A 21,513-nucleotide genomic window follows, 5' to 3' on the forward strand; every position below is an offset into this window, starting at 1 on the left:
ACATAAGAGAAGCCCTGTTGGATCAGGCCAGTGGCCCCTCCAGTCCAACACTCTGTGGCACATAAGAACATGAGAGAAGCCATGTTGGATCAGGCCAGTGGCCCCTCCAGTCCAACACTCTGTGTCACATAAGAACATAAGAGAAGCCCTGTTGGATCAGGCCAGTGGCCCCTCCAGTCCAACACTCTGTGTCACATAAGAACAGAAGAGAAGCCCTGTTGGATCAGGCCAGTGGCCCCTCCAGTCCAACACTCTGTGTCACAGAAGAACATAAGAGAAGCCCTGTTGGATCAGGCCAGTGGCCCCTCCAGTCCAACACTCTGTGTCACATAAGAACATAAGAGATGCCCTGTTGGATCAGGCCAGTGGCCCCTCCAGTCCAACACTCTGTGGCACATAAGAGAAGCCCTGTTGGATCAGGCCAGTGGCCCCTCCAGTCCAACACTCTGTGGCACATAAGAGAAGCCCTGTTGGATCAGGCCAGTGGCCCCTCCAGTCCAACACTCTGTGGCACATAAGAGAAGCCCTGTTGGATCAGGCCAGTGGCCCCTCCAGTCCAACACTCTGTGGCACATAAGAGAAGCCCTGTTGGATCAGGCCAGTGGCCCCTCCAGTCCAACACTCTGTGGCACATAAGAGAAGCCCTGTTGGATCAGGCCAGTGGCCCCTCCAGTCCAACACTCTGTGGCACATAAGAGAAGCCCTGTTGGATCAGGCCAGTGGCCCCTCCAGTCCAACACTCTGTGGCACATAAGAGAAGCCCTGTTGGATCAGGCCAGTGGCCCCTCCAGTCCAACACTCTGTGGCACATAAGAGAAGCCCTGTTGGATCAGGCCAGTGGCCCCTCCAGTCCAACACTCTGTGGCACATAAGAACATGAGAGAAGCCATGTTGGATCAGGCCAGTGGCCCCTCCAGTCCAACACTCTGTGTCACATAAGAACATAAGAGAAGCCCTGTTGGATCAGGCCAGTGGCCCCTCCAGTCCAACACTCTGTGTCACATAAGAACATAAGAGAAGCCATGTTGGATCAGGCCAGTGGCCCCTCCAGTCCAACACTCTGTGTGCCCCTCCAGTCCAACACTCTGTGGCACATAAGAGAAGCCCTGTTGGATCAGGCCAGTGGCCCCTCCAGTCCAACACTCTGTGGCACATAAGAGAAGCCCTGTTGGATCAGGCCAGTGGCCCCTCCAGTCCAACACTCTGTGGCACATAAGAGAAGCCCTGTTGGATCAGGCCAGTGGCCCCTCCAGTCCAACACTCTGTGGCACATAAGAGAAGCCCTGTTGGATCAGGCCAGTGGCCCCTCCAGTCCAACACTCTGTGGCACATAAGAGAAGCCCTGTTGGATCAGGCCAGTGGCCCCTCCAGTCCAACACTCTGTGGCACATAAGAGAAGCCCTGTTGGATCAGGCCAGTGGCCCCTCCAGTCCAACACTCTGTGGCACATAAGAGAAGCCCTGTTGGATCAGGCCAGTGGCCCCTCCAGTCCAACACTCTGTGGCACATAAGAACATGAGAGAAGCCATGTTGGATCAGGCCAGTGGCCCCTCCAGTCCAACACTCTGTGTCACATAAGAACATAAGAGAAGCCCTGTTGGATCAGGCCAGTGGCCCCTCCAGTCCAACACTCTGTGTCACATAAGAACATAAGAGAAGCCATGTTGGATCAGGCCAGTGGCCCCTCCAGTCCAACACTCTGTGTCACATAAGAACATAAGAGAAGCCCTGTTGGATCAGGCCAGTGGCCCCTCCAGTCCCACACTCTGTGTCACATAAGCAATATCAAATATTGCTTAAGACGTTCTGCCAGAATTCTTGTAAATATTTTATAATCATTGTTCAAAAGTGAAATTGGTCTGTAATTTTTCACATTTGTAACATCTCTTTCTTCTTTAGGTATCAAAGAAATAACAGCTTCTTTCCATGTATTTGGTACCTTCCCTTTGACTCTTATTGCATTCATCAGCTTCTGTAATTTTGGTATTAATTCATCTTTAAACATTTTAAAATACTTGGCTGTATAACCGTCTGGCCCGGGAGCTTTATCATTTTTCATCACGTTGATTGCTGCCTCAATTTCTATTTTTTCAATTGGGTCATTCAAAATTTTTCTCATATTCTCAGTTAATGGCTCAATTTTTATTTTCTGTAGATATTCATCTATCTTTTTTCTCTTTACTTCAGCACCTTTAAACAGCTTGGCATAATACTTAAAAAATTCTCTTTTTATTCCCTCTTGAGTAACTACGTCTCTTTCATCTATCACAATTCTATTAATTATTTTATTTTCCCTCTTTTTTTTCAGCTGCCACGCCAAGTATTTCCCCGTCTTATTTGCTCCTTCAAACGATTTTTGCTGGAGCCTTTTCAAGTTCCATTCTACTTCTTTGTTTAATAAATGTCTTAGTTGAGTTTGCAATATTGAAATTTCCCTTAGAATTTTCTTTTTCCCTGGTCTTTTCCTCAGCTCTCCTTTTTTCTTTATTTCATTTTGAATATCCAGTAGTTGTTTTTCTTTTTCCCTTTTATCTTTATTGTTCAAAGTAATCAGCAACCCTCTCATTACTGCTTTATAAGCATCCCAGACCGTCTGAAAATCGATATCTTCTTTATCATTCACTTGGAAAAATTCTTTAGTTTCTTTTCCTAGGAAAGTCACTGTTTCTTTGTTCTGTAGCAAGTCTTCATTCAATCTCCATCTTCTCAATCTTTTGGACAGTTTTGTAATCCACATTATTGGGTTATGGTCAGTGCCAATTTTAGGCAAAATCTCTATCTTTCTTGTTATGAGGCCTAAATCTCTGGTTCCCCATAGCATGTCAATTCTAGAAAATGTCTTATGTCTTGCAGAAAAAAAAGTATAGTCCCGCACTTCAGGGTTAAACTTTCTCCATATGTCCTCCAAATTTTCCTGTTTTACTAATTCAAAAAAAGACTTTGGCAATTTTCCTTCTTTTCCACTATTTTTTTTCCCTCCGGATCTATCCAATGAGTTCTCAACTGTTCCATTAAAATCTCCCATTAAGAGTATTTGATCGTAGGTCAACTCATCTAGTTGTTGTGTAATGTCTTTAAAAAAAACATCTTTTGCACCATTAGGTGCATATAGTCCCAATAACAGCGTTTTTTTCCCATTTAATGTTATTTCCACTGCTACAAATCTTCCATCCTTATCTTTAAATACCAATTTTGGCTCCAGGTCTTGTTTAATATAAAAAACTACTCCCCTTTTTTTCTGGTCAGCTAACGAAAAAAATTCCCTTCCCAATTGTTTGTTCCATAAAAATTTATAATCCTTTTGTTTAATGTGGACTTCTTGCAAACAAATTATATTACAATTTTGCTTTTTAATCCAATGAAAGGTTGCCCTTCTTTTTTGTGGTGAATTTAGTCCATTAACATTCCAAGACAATAGTTTGTAATCCATCATGGTGCAAATTCTTTATTTTCTTCAAAAAATCTCCTCAGTTCTCGGGCATTTGTGATCGTGACTCTCTTCCCCTGAAGTTCAAAGCTCACACCCTCGGGGATTATCCATCTATACCTTGTGCCATTGTCTTTCAATTTTTCTGTCAACTTTTTATATGTTCTCCTGTCATTTATCACTTCTTTCGGTAGCTCCTTCATAATTCTCACTCTGCTACCTCTTACTATCAATGATTGTTCAAAGTTTCTCTTCATAATCCTTCCCACCATTTCCTTTGTCATGAATCTTACAACCACATCTCTTGGTAAGTTATTTTTTTTGGCATATAGCGAGTTGACTCTATACATGTGATCATACATGCTTTTAGTCTTATCAGGGTCTTCTTCTAAGAATTCTGCGATTATGTATGTTATATATCCTTTCAAATCATCATTCTCTTCCTCAGGTACTCCTCTCAAACGTAGCTGATTTTCCATTAATTTGCAGTCGTGAATCGTCACTTTTTCTTGTACTTTCAGCAAGGTGGTATCATGTATTTTAACTTTCTCCTCCACCTCCTGTACTTTCTTGTCTATTTTCCCAATTTGGTTTTTGAGGTCATCCACTTCTTTTTTAATCACTGTAGTAAGTTCTTCCTTCAACTCTTCCATCATTTTCTTAACTCCTTTCATAATCCTGGCTTCCATAGCCTCCATTTGGTCTTGCCGATGTTTCTCTATGATGTAGAGTAGGCTTTTTTCTTTACTGCTTCCTGTCTCTGTCACCTTCAACCTTATAGATTGCTTGACGCACTTCCTGTCTTGCTCAGTAGAGTTAAAGGACTGTTCCAGTATATTCCTGCGCAGTATGGTTGTTTACATTCCACAAATCGTAAGTAGACACAACAATGATTTCTCTTCAATTTTTAGCAGTTTTTAACACTGTCTTTTATGTCAAAATAGTCCAAACTTCACCCTTCCCTTCTTCTACTTGCAAGTTTTATATTTTCCCCTTATTTCCACCTTTAAAACGTCTCTTTAGTCTGTAAATAGCTCCGGAGTGAAAGAAGAGTTTCTGTAGCTTTTTTCCTCTGTTTATCCAAGTTCCACTGGTCTTCCAAGACTTTAGTTGTTTAAAAATGTCCCAGAAGGTTAGGATCGTGACGAGCTTATGCCAAATCCATGGCTCTGAGAGATCTTGCAGACGATAATTTTGCAAACTTCTGAGACTCCTCAAAGCCTCAAAGGACCCTTCTCCAAAGCTCCTTTTCAGCCAAGGTAAATCTCTTCTAAAGTTTTTAGTGCAAGTCTTGGACCTTTCTCTCACTGAGAAAGGTAGGCAGTGGGCTTTGGTTTGCCCTCCACTACCCCGAACAAGACCTTCAGCTTGCTCCCGTTACGAGAGACAACTCAGCTCGCCATTTTCCTCCCCGGAAGTCTCAAGTGTCACCTTTAAGACCAACACAGTTTTATTCGGACTGTAAGCTTTCGAATGCATGCACACTTCATCAGACGAAGGAATTGGGTACAGTGACCAGAGCTGCGTATAGGTTGTGGGCAGCAGTTGAGAATGCAAAGTGGTATGTTAAGTGTGTGGACTCTACTCTGGGAAAACCGGGTTTGATTCCCCACTCCTCCGCTTGCAGCTGCTGGAATGGCCTTGGGTCAGGCTCAGCTCTCTTATCTGGGAGAACCGGGTTTGATTCTCCACTCCTCCACTTGCACCTGCTGGAATGGCCTTGGGTCAGCCACAGCTCTCTTATTTGGGAAAACCAGGTTTGATTCCTCACTCCTCCACTTACAGCTGCTGGAATGGCCTTGGGTCAGCCATAGTTCTCTTATCTGGGATAACCGGGTTTGATTCCCCACTCCTCCGCTTGCAGTTGCTGGAATGGCCTTGGGTTAGCCAGAGCTCTCATAGGAGTTGTCCTTGAAAGGGCCAGCTTGGGGTAGTGGTTAAGTGGGCGGCCTCTTCTCTGGGAGAACCGGGTTTCATTCCCCACTCCTCCTCTTGCAGCTGCTGGAATGGCCTTGGGTCAGCCATAGTTCTCTTATCTGGGAGAACCGGGTTTGATTTCCCACTCCTCTGCTTGCAGCTGCTGGAATGGCCTTGGGTCAGCCATAGCTCTCTTACCTGGGAGAACTGGGTTTGATTCCCCACTCCTCTACTTGCAGCTGCTGGAATGTCCTTGGGTCAGCCATAGCTCTGGCAGAGGTTGTCCTTGAAAAGGCAGCTGCTGTGAGAGCCCTCTCTGCCCCACCTGCCTCACAGGGTGTCTGTTTTGGGGAAGAAGATATAGGAGATGGTGAGCCACTCTGAGTCTCTGAGAGAAGGGTGGGGTATAAATCTGCCATCATCTTCTTCTTCTTCTACAAAGTTAGAATCCAATGGCAAAATAGTGAAATGAACAAACTGAAAGAACATTTGTTCTGGATAGCATTTGCGTGGGAAACCAATAAAACAGTAACATGTTGGAATGGGGGAATGAGGCAATAAATGCTGTCTGTTAATCTCTGGTCTCTTATCTGGGAGAACCAGGTTTGATTCTTCCCTCCTTCACTTGCAGCTGCTGGGATGGCCTTGGGTCAACCGTAGGTCTCGCAGAGATTGTCCTTGAAAGGATAGTTTTTGTCAGAGCTCTCTCAGCCCCATCCACCTCACAAGGTATCTGTTATGTGTGACGGGGAGAAGGTAAAGGAGATTGTGAGGTGCTTTGAGACTCTGATTCAGAGAGAAGGACAGAGTATAAGAGCATAAAAACATAAGAGAAACCATGTTGGATGAGGCCAATGAAGAAGAAGAATTGCAGATTTATACCCCGCCCTTCTCTCTGAATCAGAGACTCAGAGCGGCTTACAATCTCCTGTATCTTCTCCCCCCACAACAGACATCCTGTGAGGTGGATGGGGCTGAGAGGGCTCTCACAGCAGCTGCCCTTTCAAGGACAACCTCTGCCAGAGCTAATGGTGAACCCAAGGCCAATCCAGCAGGTTCAAGTGGAGGAGTGGGGAATCAAACCCGGTTCACGCACTTAACCACTACACCAAACTGGCCTATCCAGTCCAACACTCTGTGTCACACAGTGGCCAAAAAACCCCACAGCTGTCATCAGGAGGTCTATCAGTGGGGCCGAGTCGAATGACGAGTCGAAGTTGATAAAAAGACTACGTTTATTGATAGACCGATACTTTCAGTGTAACATTCTTGAGAGTAATGCTGCATATACATTGATGCAGTACTTTTAAGGCTTACTTCAAAAGGATTCCAAAGGATGGGGGTGCGGATCGATCAAAGCTGGATCCTCCCTGATACTTCACAAACCAGTGTTAGGCAGGACCCTATAATGATCAATTATCAATGGAATTTCACCATGCTTGACAAGGACACCAGAAGCCCTCCCACTCTTGCTCATCCCAAGAATACAGAGCATCACTTGCCCCAGACATAAGAACATAAGAGAAGCCCTGTTGGATCAGGCCAGTGGCCCCTCCAGTCCAACACTCTGTGTCACATAAGAACATAAGAGAAGCCCTGTTGGATCAGGCCAGTGGCCCCTCCAGTCCAACACTCTGTGTCACATAAGAACATAAGAGAAGCCCTGTTGGATCAGGCCAGTGGGCCCTCCAGTCCAACACTCTGTATCACATAAGAACATAAGAGAAGCCCTGTTGGATCAGGCCAGTGGCCCCTCCAGTCCAACACTCTGTGTCACATAAGAACATAAGAGAAGCCCTGTTGGATCAGGCCAGTGGCCCCTCCAGTCCAACACTCTGTGTCACATAAGAACATAAGAGAAGCCATGTTGGATCAGGCCAGTGGCCCCTCCAGTCCAACACTCTGTGTCACATAAGAACATAAGAGAAGCCCTGTTGGATCAGGCCAGTGGCCCCTCCAGTCCCACACTCTGTGTCACATAAGAACATAAGAGAAGCCATGTTGGAACAGGCCAAGGGCCCCTCCAGTCCAACACTCTGTGTCACATAAGAACATAAGAGAAGCCATGTTGGATCAGGCCAAGGGCCCCTCCAGTCCAACACTCTGTGTCACATAAGAACATAAGAGAAGCCATGTTGGATCAGGCCAAGGGCCCCTCCAGTCCAACACTCTGTGTCACATAAGAACATAAGAGAAGCCATGTTGGATCAGGCCAGTGGCCCCTCCAGTCCCACACTCTGTGTCACATAAGAACATAAGGGAAGCCATGTTGGATCAGGCCAAGGGCCCCTCCAGTCCAACACTCTGTGTCACATAAGAACATAAGAGAAGCCATGTTGGATCAGGCCAAGGGCCCCTCCAGTCCAACACTCTGTGTCACATAAGAACATAAGAGAAGCCATGTTGGATCAGGCCAAGGGCCCCTCCAGTCCAACACTCTGTGTCACATAAGAACATAAGGGAAGCCATGTTGGATCAGGCCAATGGCCCCTCCAGTCCAACACTCTGTGTCACATAAGAACATCAGAGAAGCCCTGTTGGATCAGGCCAGTGGCCCATGCAGTCCAACACTCTGTGTCACATAAGAACATAAGAGAAGCCATGTTGGATTGGGCCAATGGCCCATCCAGTCCAACACTCTGTGTCCCACAGTGGCCAATACACAGACACACACACACACACACACACACTGTGGCTAAAAGCCACTGATGGACCTCTGCTCCATTTTTTTATCCAATCCCCTCTTGAAGCTGGCTATGCTTGTAGCTGCCACCACCACAAAGGCTCTCTACTCACCGAGACTACCTTAGCCCCTTCTTCAGAATGCAGAGACGAGCAGCCGGCGTAACAAGGGGAGATGTATTCAATCTTATTCTGGCCACAGATAGGATTGAAGGCATTGGAAGAGCAGTTGCATCTTCTGTTGCAGTCGAAGACGAAGCTTCCTCCAAGGGCAGATCTAGAAAAAAAGAGACGGAATTATAATTTGTGCTGATCCGAAGGAGAGTAGCTTTAAAATCAAACTTTAATGTTATCCTACGCCTTGTATGTACAGAGAGCCAGTTTGGTGTAGTGGTTAAGTGTGCGGACTGGAAGGACTGAGTTTGATTCCGCACTCCTCCACTTGCACCTGCTGGGATGGCCTTGGGTCAGCCATAGCTCTGGCAGAGGTTGTCCTTGAAAGGGCAGCTGCTGTGGGAGCCCTCTCCAGCCCCACTCACCTCACAGGGTGTCTGTTGTGGGGGAGGAAGATAAAGGAGATTGTGAGCCGCTCTGAGACTCTTGAGTGGAGGGCGGAATATAAATCCAATGTCTTAAAGAACTGTAATTTAATAAAACGGAATTGATAAAGATGGAAAATATCAAGGAATGATGTATATAAATAGAAGAAAGACTAGAATGTAAACTACCAAAGACATAAAGTCGCTGAATGGTAGGACATATGGAAGTAATGGGTTGGAAACATAGAAAAGATGGATTGTAAGAAAGTGGGATCATGGAATAAGATGGATTGTAAGAAAGTGGGATCATGGAGAGCCAGTTTGGTGTAGTGGTTAAGTGTGCAGACTCTTACCTGGGAGAACCAGGTTTGATTCCCTACTCCACATTTGCAACTGCTGGAATGGCCTTGGGTCAGCCATAGCTGTGGCAGAGGTTGTCCTTGAAAGGGCAGCTGCTGTGAGAGCCCTCTCCAGCCCCACCCACCTCACAGGGTGTCTGTTGTGGGGGAGGAAGATAAAGGAGATTGTGAGCCGCTCTGAGACTCAGAGTGGAGGGCGGGATATAAATCCAATATCATCATCTTCTTCTATATTTGGGAGGGAAGGTGGTGTGGAATAGCCTGCGCTCATCAGATCTCAGAAGCTAAGCAGGGTCGGTAGTTGGACAGGAGACCACCAAGAAATGCTCTTCAGAGGAAAGCCATGGCCAACCACCTCTGCTTCTCCTTTGTCCTGCAAGTCCCTTGCCGGGGCCCCAATAAGTCTTGGAAGGGAGACCACCAAGGAAGACTCTGCAGAGGAAGGCCATGGCCAACCATCTCTGCTTCTAACTTGCCTTGAAAGCCCCTTGCTGGGGTCGCCATGAGTCTTGGAAGGGAGACCACCAAGGAAGACTCTGCAGAGGAAGGCCATGGCCAACCATCTCTGCTTCTAACTTGCCTTGAAAGCCCCTTGCTGGGGTCGCCATGAGTCTTGGAAGGGAGACCACCAAGGAAGACTCTGCAGAGGAAGGCCATGGCCAACCATCTCTGCTTCTAACTTGCCTTGAAAGCCCCTTGCTGGGGTCGCCATGAGTCTTGGAAGGGAGACCACCAAGGAAGACTCTGCAGAGGAAGGCCATGGCCAACCATCTTTGCTTCTAACTTGCCTTGAAAGCCCCTTGCTGGGGTCGCCATGAGTCTTGGAAGGGAGACCACCAAGGAAGACTCTGCAGAGGAAGGCCATGGCCAACCATCTCTGCTTCTAACTTGCCTTGAAAGCCCCTTGCTGGGGTCGCCATGAGTCTTGGAAGGGAGACCACCAAGGAAGACAGTGGCCAACCACCTCGGGCTAGTACTTTAGATCGAGCAAGACGCGTATGTTCCGCTCTTGCCCTAGGTATTTCTCCTCCGGAGTCACTTCCTTCATATACTAGATCCCTAAAAACACCTAGTCTTGGACGTGGTTTCCCTCTTGCTAGGCTTAATTCTTTTCCCACTGCTGAGTTGACAGGTCGTTTTTCTAGAGTCCCGTACTCAGATCGCTTATGTGATTGCGGGTCTGGAACTTTAAAAATACTTGGCCATCTTCTATTCATCAGTGGTCGATTCCTAGATTAATTTGGATAACTCCTGTTCTTATTAAGCACCAACTACCAACTGAACTTTCGGTGGTCCCTTCTTTGCTGGAAGGCACTAATCCTGAAACCACCTATTGTTACAAAATTTTGAACGGTAATCTTATCTGCAAAACAGCAGGAATCTGGATTGATCTGATGGTAACGGAATCTGGCGTATATATGTGGTTGACGGGACTGTTTCAGGTTTACTTAACTGTACGATAGCTTTTATTAGAAATTCCTGTTTTAACATTTTATGCACTTTTAGATTTAAATATTTTGATAATCTTATCTGCAAAACGGCAGAAATCTGTGTCAGACGTGTAACTTAATCATGATACTGTAACTGTTAGAACGTAGCTGCTTGACACCACTAACCCCATATTATATTTTACTGTGCTATATTGGCTGCCCCTACTAACCGTGAGAACAGCAACATGTATTCTTCCTCAAAGCAATCCCTAACCACAAGGGGGGAATTTCACACTAGGCCTAGAAGCCATCTGGACCTTTTGAAGTTGGCATATTCAAGGTGATCAGTGGGGAGCTTCCTGGGAGAGTGATAAGAGAAGTATGGGAAGCGCCGACTGTCTCTGAGAGTGTGAGAATGCTGTATTGTTTCCTTTCTTTGAAATGTACAAAAAGGCGGGGCTTGTGCCTGCCCGTTATCAAACTCAACTCGTTACTCCGCTAAGACTGTGTGTTCTCAAATAAATGGATTAATTCTGCAACTAAAAAGGGTCCAGGCAAATAGGCATGAAAAACCTCAGCTGGAGAGCCGTGAATGGGGCTGTGGCTCAGTGGCAGAGCATCTGCTTGGGAAGCAGAAGGTCCCAGGTTCAATCCCCGGCATCTCCAACTAAAAAGAGTCCAGGCAAGTAGGCGTGAAAAACCTCAGCTTGAGACCCTGGAGAGCCGTGAATGGGGCTGTGGCTCAGCGGTAGAGCATCTGCTTGGGAAGCAGAAGGTCCCAGGTTCAATCCCCGGCATCTCCAACTAAAAAGTGTCCAGGCAAGTAGGCATGAAAAACCTCAACTTGAGACCCTGGAGAGCCATGAATGGGGCTATGGCTCAGTGGTAGAGCATCTGCTCGGTAAGCAGAAGGTCCCAGGTTCAATCCCCAGCATCTCCAACTAAAAAGGGTCCAGGCAAGTAGGCATGAAAAACCTCAACTTGAGACCCTGGAGAGCCGTGAATGGGGTTGTGGCTCAGTGGCAGAGCATCTGCCTGGGAAGAAGAAGGTCCCAGGTTCAATCCCCGGCATCTCCAACTAAAAAGGGTCCAGGCAAGTAGGCGTGAAAAACCTCAGCTTGGGACCCTGGAGAGCCATGAATGGGGCTGTGGCTCAGTGGTAGAGCATCTGCTTGGTAAGCAGAAGGTCCCAGGTTCAATTCCCGACATCTCCAACTAAAAAGGGTCCAGGCAAGTAGGCGTGAAAAACCTCAGCTTCAGACCCTGGAGAGCCATGAATGGGGCTGTGGCTCAGTGGTAGAGCATCTGCTTGGGAAGCAGAAGGTCCCAGGTTCAATCCCCGGCATCTCCAACTCAAAAGGGTCCAGGCAAGTAGGCGTGAAAAACCTCAGCTTCAGACCCTGGAGAGCCATGAATGGGGCTATGGCTCAGTGGTAGAGCATCTGCTCGGTAAGCAGAAGGTCCCAGGTTCAATCCCCAGCATCTCCAACTAAAAAGGGTCCAGGCAAGTAGGCATGAAAAACCTCAGCTTGAGACCCTGGAGAGCCGTGTTTGGGGTTGTGGCTCAGTGGCAGAGCATCTGCTTGGTAAGCAGAAGGTCCCAGGTTCAATCCCCGACATCTCCAACTAAAAAGGGTCCAGGCAAGTAGGCGTGAAAAACCTCAGCTTGGGACCCTGGAGAGCCATGAATGGGGCTGTGGCTTAGTGGTAGAGCATCTGCTTAATAAGCAGAAGGTCCCAGGTTCAATCCCCGGCATCTCCAACTAAAAAGGGTCCAGGCAAGTAGGTGTGAAGAACCTCAGCTGGAGACCCTGGAGAGCCATGAATGGGGCTGTGGCTCTGTGGTAGAGCATCTGCTTGGTAAGCAGAAGGTCCCAGGTTCAATCCCCGGCATCTCCAACTAAAAAGGGTCCAGGCAAGTAGGTGTGAAAAACCTCAGCTTCAGACACTGGAGAGCCATGAATGGGGCTGTGGCTCAGTGGTAGAGCATCTGCTTGGGAAGCAGAAGGTCCCAGGTTCAATCCCCGGCATCTCCAACTAAAAAGTGTCCAGGCAAGTAGGCGTGAAAAACCTCAGCTTCAGACCCTGGAGAGCCATGAATGGGGCTATGGCTCAGTGGTAGAGCATCTGCTTGGGAAGCAGAAGGTCCCAGGTTCAATCCCCGGCATATCCAACTAAAAAGGGTCCAGGCAAGTAGGCATGAAAAACCTCAGCTTGAGACCCTGGAGAGCCGTGAATGGGGCTGTGGCTCAGCGGTAGAGCATCTGCTTGGGAAGCAGAAGGTCCCAGGTTCAATCCCCGGCATCTCCAACTAAAAAGTGTCCAGGCAAGTAGGCGTGAAAAACCTCAGCTTCAGACCCTGGAGAGCCATGAATGGGGCTATGGCTCAGTGGTAGAGCATCTGCTTGGGAAACAGAAGGTCCCAGGTTCAATCCCCGGCATATCCAACTAAAAAGGGTCCAGGCAAGTAGGCATGAAAAACCTCAGCTTGAGACCCTGGAGAGCCGTGAATGGGGTTGCCAAGTCCAAGAAATATCTGGGGACTTTGGGGGTGGAGCCAGGAGCCAGGTTATGGCAAGCATAATTAAACTCCAAAGGGAGTTCTGGCTCTCACATTTAAAGGGACTGCAGACCTTTTCAATGCCTCCCCTCCACTGGAAATAACGAAGGATAGGGGCACCTTCGTTGGGGGCTCAGAGAATTGGACCCTCTGGTCCAATCTTTTTGAAACTTGGAGGGGGAGGATGAGGAGAGGCACTGGATGCTATGCTGCAAATTTGGTGCCTCTACCTCAAAAAATTAGCCCCGAGATGGATCAATTATCTATTATACCCTTTGGGAATCGGTCTCCATAGGGAACATTGGCGTGACCAGCAGACATTTCCCTCCCCCCCCCCCCAATAACCCTGAAGCAGAGGACATAGCTCTCCACAAAACACCCTCCATGTTTCAAAAAGATTGGACCTGGGGGTCCACTTATCTAAGCCCCCAAAGAAGGTGGCCCTGTCCGTCATTATTTTCAATGGGGGGAAGGCATATGAAAGGTCTGCAGTCCCTTTAAATTTGATGGTCAGAACTCCCTTGGAGTTCAATGACGCTGGTCACATCCTTGTTCCTGGCTCCACCCCTAATGTCTCCTGGCTCCGCCCCCAATGCCTCCTGGCTCCACCCCCAAAGTCCCATTCCTGCCCCACAACAGACACCCTGTGAGGTGGCTGGGGCTGAGAGGGCTCTCCCAGAAGCTGCCCTTTCAAGGACAACTCTGCCAGAGCTATGGCTGACCCAAGGCCATTCCAGCAGGTGCAAGTGGAGGAGTGGGGAATCAAACCCGGTTCTCCCAGACAGGAGAGCTATGGCTGACCCAAGGCCATTCCAGCAGCTGCAAGTGGAGGAGTGGGGAATCAAACCTGGTTCTCCCAGATAAGAGAGCTCTGGCTGACCCAAGGCCATTCCAGCAGGTCCAAGTGGAGGAGTGGGGAATCAAACCCGGTTCTCCCAGATAGAAGAGCTCTGGCTGACCCAAGGCCATTCCAACAGGTGCAAGTGGAGGAGTGGGGAATCAAACCCGGTTCTCCCAGATAAGAGAGGTCTGGCTGACCCAAGGCCATTCCAGCAGGTGCAAGTGGGGGAGTGGGGAATCAAACCCGGTTCTCCCAGATAGGAGAGCTCTGGCTGACCCAAGGCCATTCCAGCAGTTGCAAGTGGAGGAGTGGGGAATCAAACCCGGTTCTCCCAGATAGGAGAGCTATGGCTGACCCAAGGCCATTCCAGCAGCTGCAAGTGGAGGAGTGGGGAATTAAACCTTGTTCTCCCAGATAAGAGAGCTCTGGCTGACCCAAGGCCATTCCAGCAGGTGCACGTGGAGGAGTGGGGAATCAAACCCGGTTCTCCCAGATAGGAGAGCTATGGCTGACCCAAGGCCATTCCAGCAGCTGCAAGTGGAGGAGTGGGGAATCAAACCCGGTTCTCCCAGATAAGAGAGCTATGGCTGACCCAAGGCCATTCCAGCAGCTGCAAGTGGAGGAGTGGGGAATCAAACCCGGTTCTCCCAGATAAGAGAGCTCTGGCTGACCCAAGGCCATTCCTGCAGGTGCAAGTGGAGGAGCGGGGAATCAAACCCGGTTCTCCCAGATAAGAGAGGTCTGGCTGACCCCAGGCCATTCCAGCAGCTGCAAGTGGAGGAGTGGGGAATCAAACCCGGTTCTCCCAGATAAGAAAGCTCTGGCTGACCCAAGGCCATTCCAGCAGGTGCAAGTGGAGGAGTGGGGAATCAAACCCGGTTTTCCCAGATAAGAGAGGTCTGGCTGACCCAAGGCCATTCCAGCAGGTGCAAGTGGAGGAGTGGGGAATCAAACCCGGTTCTCCCAGATAAGAGAGCTATGGCTGACCCAAGGCCATTCCAGCAAGTGCAAGTGGAGGAGGAGGGAATCAAACCTGGTTCTCCCAGATAAGAGAGGTCTGGCTGACCCAAGGCCATTCCAGCAGGTGCAAATGGAGGAGTGAGGAATCAAACCCAGTTCTCCCAGATAAGAGTCCACACACTTAACCACTACACCAAACTGACTCTTGGTGGAGTGAAAGGTAGGCAGAGAAAGAGAGAGAAAAATAAGAAGAGGGCAAGGAACAAAAAGGCAAAGTTGGGAGTCCCTGGACCTGAAGACCACCCCTCTTATTGCTTCCAGCCAGCATTTGTTGCTCCCAGAACAGAAGTTTCTCCCAGGTTCTTCCTGCAATGTCTGGACAGGGGCACATGCATGGCCCAGAGCTCACCTACCTTCCGGAAGAGTCGAGGCCTGCCACCGGGTGGGTCGGGCAGCCCAGGAAGAGGAGGGGGAAGCTGAAGAAGAGGCAAAGGCTCATGCTGCCGACGCACAGGAGGCTGCTCTGCTGCAAGGTCAAGTGGAACTTCTTTATGATGACGCCACCAAGCAGGATTCCCAGGGTGACCATGGGGAGGGTGGTGGAACCTGCAGGAGGGAAGAAGAGAGCGGGACTCAAAGGCCGCCCCAGCAGTGCAGACCAGCCCTAGCCCTTTCCCGAACTCAGGCTTCAAATTAAGGGGACAACCTTCAGGTGGAACCAGGAGATCTTGGAAGAACCTGCTGGATCAGACCAGGGAGGGTCCATCTAGTCCAGCCTCCTGTCTCACACAGTGGCCAGCCAGTTCCTCTGGAGGGCCAACAACAGGGCAGAGAGGCTGAGGCCTTCCCCTGAGAAGAACCTCAGAAGAGCCCTGCTGGGTCAGACCAGGGAGGGTCCATCTAGTCCAGCCTCCTGTCTCACACAGTGGCCAGCCAGTTCCTCTGGAGGGCCAACAACAGGGCAGAGAGGCTGAGGCCTTCCCCTGAGAAGAACCTCAGAAGAGCCCTGCTGGGTCAGACCAGGGAGGGTCCATCTAGTCCAGCCTCCTGTCTCACACAGTGGCCAGCCAGTCCCTCTGGAGGGCCAACAACAGGGCAGAGAGGCTGAGGCTTTCCCCTGAGAAGAACCTCAGAAGAGCCCTGCTGGGTCAGACCAGGGAGGGTCAATCTAGTCCAGCCTCCTGTCTCACAAAGTGACCAGCCAGTTCCTCTGGAGGGCCAATAACAGTGCAGAGAGGCTGAGGCCCTTTTCTGAGAACCTCAAAAGAGACCTGCTGGATCAGACCAGGGAGGGTCCATCTAGTCCAGCCTCCTGTCACACACACTGGCCAGCCAGTTCCTCTGGAGGGCCAACGACAGGGCAAAGAGGCCGAGGCCTTCCCCTGAGAAGAACATCAGAAGAGCCCTCCTGGATCAGACCAGGGAGGGTCCATCTAATCCAGCCTCCCGTCTCACACAGTGGCCAAACAGTTCCTCTGGAGGGCCAACAACAGGGCAGAGAGGCCGAGGCCTTCCCCTGATAAGAACTGGTAAGATCTGGGAATTCTCCGATAGATGCAGGGAAGCGATGCCCACTCCCGCCCACACTGACATACCTATGATCATGTTGGCGTCCGATGCCGTGAGAGAAAACTGCGCCTCCAAGAATTTGGCCAGGAAGGTAGCGAGTCCGGCAATCATGGCGGAAAAATTGACCATGGTCAAGATCACCATGACGAAAAAGGGGTTCTTGAAATTTCTGATCAGGACCTTTGGAAACACTGCAGCGGGACAAAGAAAAATGCGAGCAAACCACAGACTTTCGCCTTGCACGAAACAGCGATAACAGGAATCACAGGTTAAAGGTTGACCTTTAAAGGTTAAAGGACTGCCTTGGGCGGTCCTGCGAAACTCCGTGCTGGTGTACCGTCTGTATCGAGGTCTGATCTAATATTAAACCAGGGGCTGATAGCATTCTATAGGGTGCATCTCGGGGAAGTGGAGCAGGGGTGGCCAAACTGCAGCTCCAATTCTAGAAATATCTGGGAACTTTGGGGATGGAGCCAAAAGCAAGATTGTGACAAGCGCAATTGAGCTCCAAAGGGAGTTCTGGCCATCCCATCTAAAGAGACCATGTGTCAAGCATGGTGAAATTCAATCGATAATTGATTGTTATAGGGTCCTGCCTAAACCTGATCTGTGAAGTATCAGGGAGGATCAAACTTTGTTACCTTTGTTATTCTTTCCCTTCCCCCCCCCCCCGTCTTGGTTTATTGCTTGAGGGTAGAATTAGTGAGAACTGAAACTAAACATGAGAAGAAGTAATCAGCACCTTCCCATACATTCTTGTAAGGGAGTACGGGACATCTGGGGAAAGCAAGGACAGAGTCCTGATAACATGATGGGAATGTAGACATTTATGATAGTTTGTGTGTGAGTGCTACCCCGCACCCCCCTCCTTTGGAATCCTTTTGAAGTAAGCCTTAAAAGTATTGCATCAATGTTTTGGCAGCATTACTCGCAAGAACCTGTTATACAGAAAGTATCGGTCTATCAATAAACGTAGTCTTTGTATCAACTTCGACTCGTCACTGAACTCGCATGCTTAACACCATGCTCCTTTTAAATTTATTTTTTATTTATTTATTTAGAATTTATATCCCGCCCTTCCCACAAGTGGCTCAGGGCGGCTTCCAACAATTGATCAGACATAAGAATTAAACAATATTTGAACATGTAAACAATTAAACATTTAAAACAGATAAAACCTTAAAAACTAATAAATATTCCAAATATATATAAGAAGAAATCTGGCAAGCTACATTGAGTTCTCATCTTAGCTAGGTGTAAGCTAGCCGGAAGAGGGTCGTCTTACAGGCCCTGCGGAACTGAACAAGGTCCCGCAGGGCCCTCACCTCCTCCGGCAGCTGATTCCACCATGTAGGGGCCATAACAGAGAAGGCCCTTTCTCTGGTGGATTTCAAGCGGGCTTCTTTTGGCCCAGGGATAGTAAGGAGGTTTTGTGTTCCCGACCTCAGTACTCTCTGGGGAACATGCGGGGAAAGACGGTCCTTCAGGTAGACAGGTCCCAAGCCATATAGGGCTTTAAAGGTGATAACCAGCACCTTGTACCGGACTCGGTATATCACTCGGTATATAAATGCCTTCCCTCCATAGGAAACAATGAAGGATAGGGGCACATGTGATTCTTTCACACATAGTGGGGCTCTCAAAGCCCTCATGGCCCCGTCAGCTGACTTGGAGAAGGCATTGCTCTCTTTAAATCACTTCTCAAAGCCAAGCCAGACAGCAGCTTGGAGAATGCATTTTAAAGTTGCTTTCTTTCTCCCTCTCCCCATCTATTTTCCTTCCTTCCTTCCTTCCTTCCTTCCTTCCTTCCTTCCTTCCTTCCTTCCTTCCTTCCTTCCTTCCTTCCCTCCTTCCTTCCTTCCTTCCAACATCTGACGATCATGTCTTGCGGCTCTCAAACATCTGACGTGTATTCTAGGTTCTCAAACAAGTTTGGCCACCCCTGAACTGGACTGGTTCTAGGGAAAAAGCACAAAGGAAAAAAGCCCAAAGAAAAAAACCCATGGACATAAATGCTCACAGGAAAACATGCCCCCATGGAAGCATGCCCACATGGAAATAAATCCACATGGAAAAAAGCCCCCATGGGAAAATATGTGAAGCACCATAGATGTTTATAACTGTGGAATAGGCTTGCCAAGTCCAATTCAAGAAGTATCTGGGAACTTTGGGGATGGAGCCAGAAGCAAGGTTGTGACAAGCATAATTGAACTCCAAAGGGAGTTCTGGCCACCACATTTATAGGGACTCCGCACCTTTTAAATGCCTTCCCTCCATAGGAAATAATGAAGGATAGGGGCACCTTCTTTGGGGGCTCATAGAATTGTACCCCCTGGTCCAATCCTTTTGAACCTTGGAAGGTATTTTGGGGAGAGGCATTGGATGCTATGCTGCAAATGTGGTGCATTTACCTCAAAAAAAGGCCCCCAGAGCCTGAGACCAGTGGATTAATTCTCCATTATACCATTTTTTAAATTAATTGCAACTATGTTTATTGATTTCTTCCTTCCAGATACATGCCAGAGTCAGTCCCCAAGGAATTACCTCAGAGTTAGTTACCACCTGGACTATGCGTTGTATCCAAGCAGAGACGCACTGTTCTGTTTGGAGCACGACCCTATAGTGTCTCCCCCCTGTTGCGTGACAGTGCTTTCCCAAGCCGCCTCCATGACTTGGGTGCTCTATGTCGGGGCTACCACCGCCGAAACACGGGCAGCGTGGTGCAGTGGTTACAGTGTTGGACTCCGGTCCGGGAAGCCCAGGTTCGAATCCCCACTCTGCAGCAGAAGCCTGGCAGGTGATCTTGGGCCAGGCTCGCTTTCTTGGCCGAACCTACCTTGCAGGGATGTGGTGAAGATGAAACGGAGGGAGAATGGCTTCAGCCCCTTTGGGTCCCCATTCGGAGGTAAAGGCCACAGAAGCAAATACCTGCAACCGTTCCTGCGAGGCAGCTGCCCATGAAATCAGGGGTGTCAAACTTATTTGTTATGAGAGCCGGATCTCACATAGAATCATAGAATCCTAGAGTTGGAAGGGACATGGCGACTGGTGTTTTGGCTGCGCCATTGAACCAAGCAGGGAGGTTGTTGTGGTTCAGTCGCACAGTCAAGTCTGACTCTTTGCGCCAGCCCCTCCTGTCTTCCACTATCCTCCTATGTCTGCTCAAATTCGTGTTGGTTACATTAGTAACGCTGTCCAGCCATCTCCTCTTTTGCTGTCACCTTCTTCTTTGGCTTTCTGTCTTTCCCAGCATCGGGGTCTTCTCCAGGGAGTGCTCCCTTCTCATTGGGTGGCCAAAGTATTGGAGCTTCAGCCTCAGCATCTGACCTTCCAGGGAACAGTCTGGGTTGATTTCCCTTAGGACTGACTGACTGGATCTTCTTACCATCCAAGGGACTCTCAAGAGTCTTCTCCAGTGAGTGCTCCCTTCTCATTGAGTGGCCAAAGTATTGGAGCTTCAGCATCTGACCTTCCAGGGAACAGTCTGGGCTGATTTCCCTTAGGACTGACTGACTGGATCTTCTTGCAGTCCAAGGGACTCTCAAGAGTCTTCTCCAGGGAGTGCTCCCTTCTCATTTGGTGGCCAAAGTATTGGAGCTTCAGCTTCAGCATCTGACCTTCCAGAGAACAGTCTGGGCTGATTTCCCTTAGGACTGACTGACTGGATCTTCTTGCAGTCCAAGGGACTCTCAAGAGTCTTCTCCAGTGAGTGCTCCCTTCTCATTGAGTGGCCAAAGGATTTGAGCATCATCTTCAGGATCTGACCTTCCAGGAAACAGGCAGAGTTGATTTCCCTTAGGACTGACTGATTGGATCTTCTTGCAGTCCAAGGGACTCTTAAGAGTCTTCTCCAGTGAGTGGTCCCTTCTCATTGGGTGGCCAAAGTATCGGAGCTTCAGCATCTGACCTTCCAGGGAACAGTCTGGGTTGATTTCCCTTAGGACTGACTGATTGGATCTTCTTGCAGTCCAAGGGACTCTCAAGAGTCTTCTCCAGCACCACAGCTCGAAAGCAGGAAGGTACCATGCACTAAATACAGACCGGGGGGGGAGGGCGGTTTGTCGTGGGAATCACCTGTCTGAATCCATCCTCCTACTATAGCACGGACAGAAAATTGATTCCCTCCCCCGCCCTCTTCCCCCAGCAATTTCCCTCTACCCCGTGGCACCAACAGGACACATAAAATGTTAATGATCACTCCGACTGGCCATTTTCCAGTCCTCGGGAACTGCTGTGTAGAAAACAATATTAAAATCCAATAAGACGGATTTAGCACCAGGAGAGAGAAAAAAACACAAACGGGAGAGGGGGAAGTAGATAGAAATGTTTACGCTTCACCGTTTGTTTTCTCCCTCAAGTGTTCAAATAAGTCCTTCAGAACAGCCAGATTCAGATCACCATCTTTCATTCTTCATTAGTTAACCCCGAGAAACCGCCTCTTGGAGCTACTGACCCAACAGCACATAAAAGCTGCTTTCGACTAAATCGGCCATTGGCCTACAAGCATAGCCAGCTTCAAGAGGGGATTGGATAAAAATATGGAGCAGAGGTCCATCAGTGGCTATTAGCCGTAGTGTATGTGTGTGTATATACACGCGCGCACACACACACACATATTGGCCACTGTGTGAAACAGAGTATTGGACTGGAGGGGCCTTTGGCCTAATCCAACATGGCTTCTTTTATGTTCTTATGTGATACAGAGTGTTGGACTGGATGGGCCATTGGCCTGATCCAACAGGGCTTCTCTTATGTTCTTATGTGACACAGAGTGTTGGACTGGATGGGCCATTGGCCTGATCCAACAGGGCTTCTCTTATGTTCTTATGTGACACAGAGGTCGTTTTCGCACTCACCTCCAGCCGGCGCGACCCCCCTCTTCACCGCGCAGGATCTGCGCGGATTTCCCACTAAATGCCGCGGAGCAGCCTTTTGCGCCGGAAACTCCCGGCGCAAAAGCCGCTCAAACGTAAACCTCCAAAAAGCAGTTTCCGGCGCAAAAGGCTTTTGCGACGGGAGTTTCCAGCGCAAAAGGCTGCTCCGCAGCATTTAGTGGGAAATCCGCGCAGATCCTGCGCGGTGAAGAGGGGGGTCGCGCCGGCTGGAGGTGAGTGCGAAAACGACCAGAGTGTTGGACTGGATGGGCCACTGGCCGGATCCAATATGGCTTCTCTTATGTTCTTATGTGACACAGAGTGTTGGACTGGATGGGCCATTGGCCTGATCCAA

The 21,513-nt window shown here is 48.9% G+C and overlaps 1 protein-coding gene and 1 non-coding gene across 2 annotated transcripts in view; one reads left to right on the forward strand and one right to left on the reverse strand.

Moving 5' to 3' along the window:
- Positions 1-21,513, reverse strand: part of LOC132569170 (solute carrier organic anion transporter family member 2B1-like) — a 171,745-nt gene that overhangs the window by 43,059 nt on the left and 107,173 nt on the right. The window contains 3 exon segments of the mRNA XM_060235358.1: positions 8,141-8,285; positions 15,105-15,321; positions 16,311-16,475. Coding sequence (XP_060091341.1) covers positions 8,141-8,285; positions 15,105-15,321; positions 16,311-16,475 — 527 coding nt within the window.
- TRNAI-AAU (transfer RNA isoleucine (anticodon AAU)) lies at positions 12,045-12,116 on the forward strand. The gene has a single exon. It is a non-coding gene; the product is annotated as a tRNA-Ile (tRNA).

This window comes from Heteronotia binoei, chromosome 3 (genome assembly GCF_032191835.1).
Source record: "Heteronotia binoei isolate CCM8104 ecotype False Entrance Well chromosome 3, APGP_CSIRO_Hbin_v1, whole genome shotgun sequence".
In the NCBI taxonomy this organism is placed as follows: Eukaryota; Metazoa; Chordata; class Lepidosauria; order Squamata; family Gekkonidae; genus Heteronotia; species Heteronotia binoei.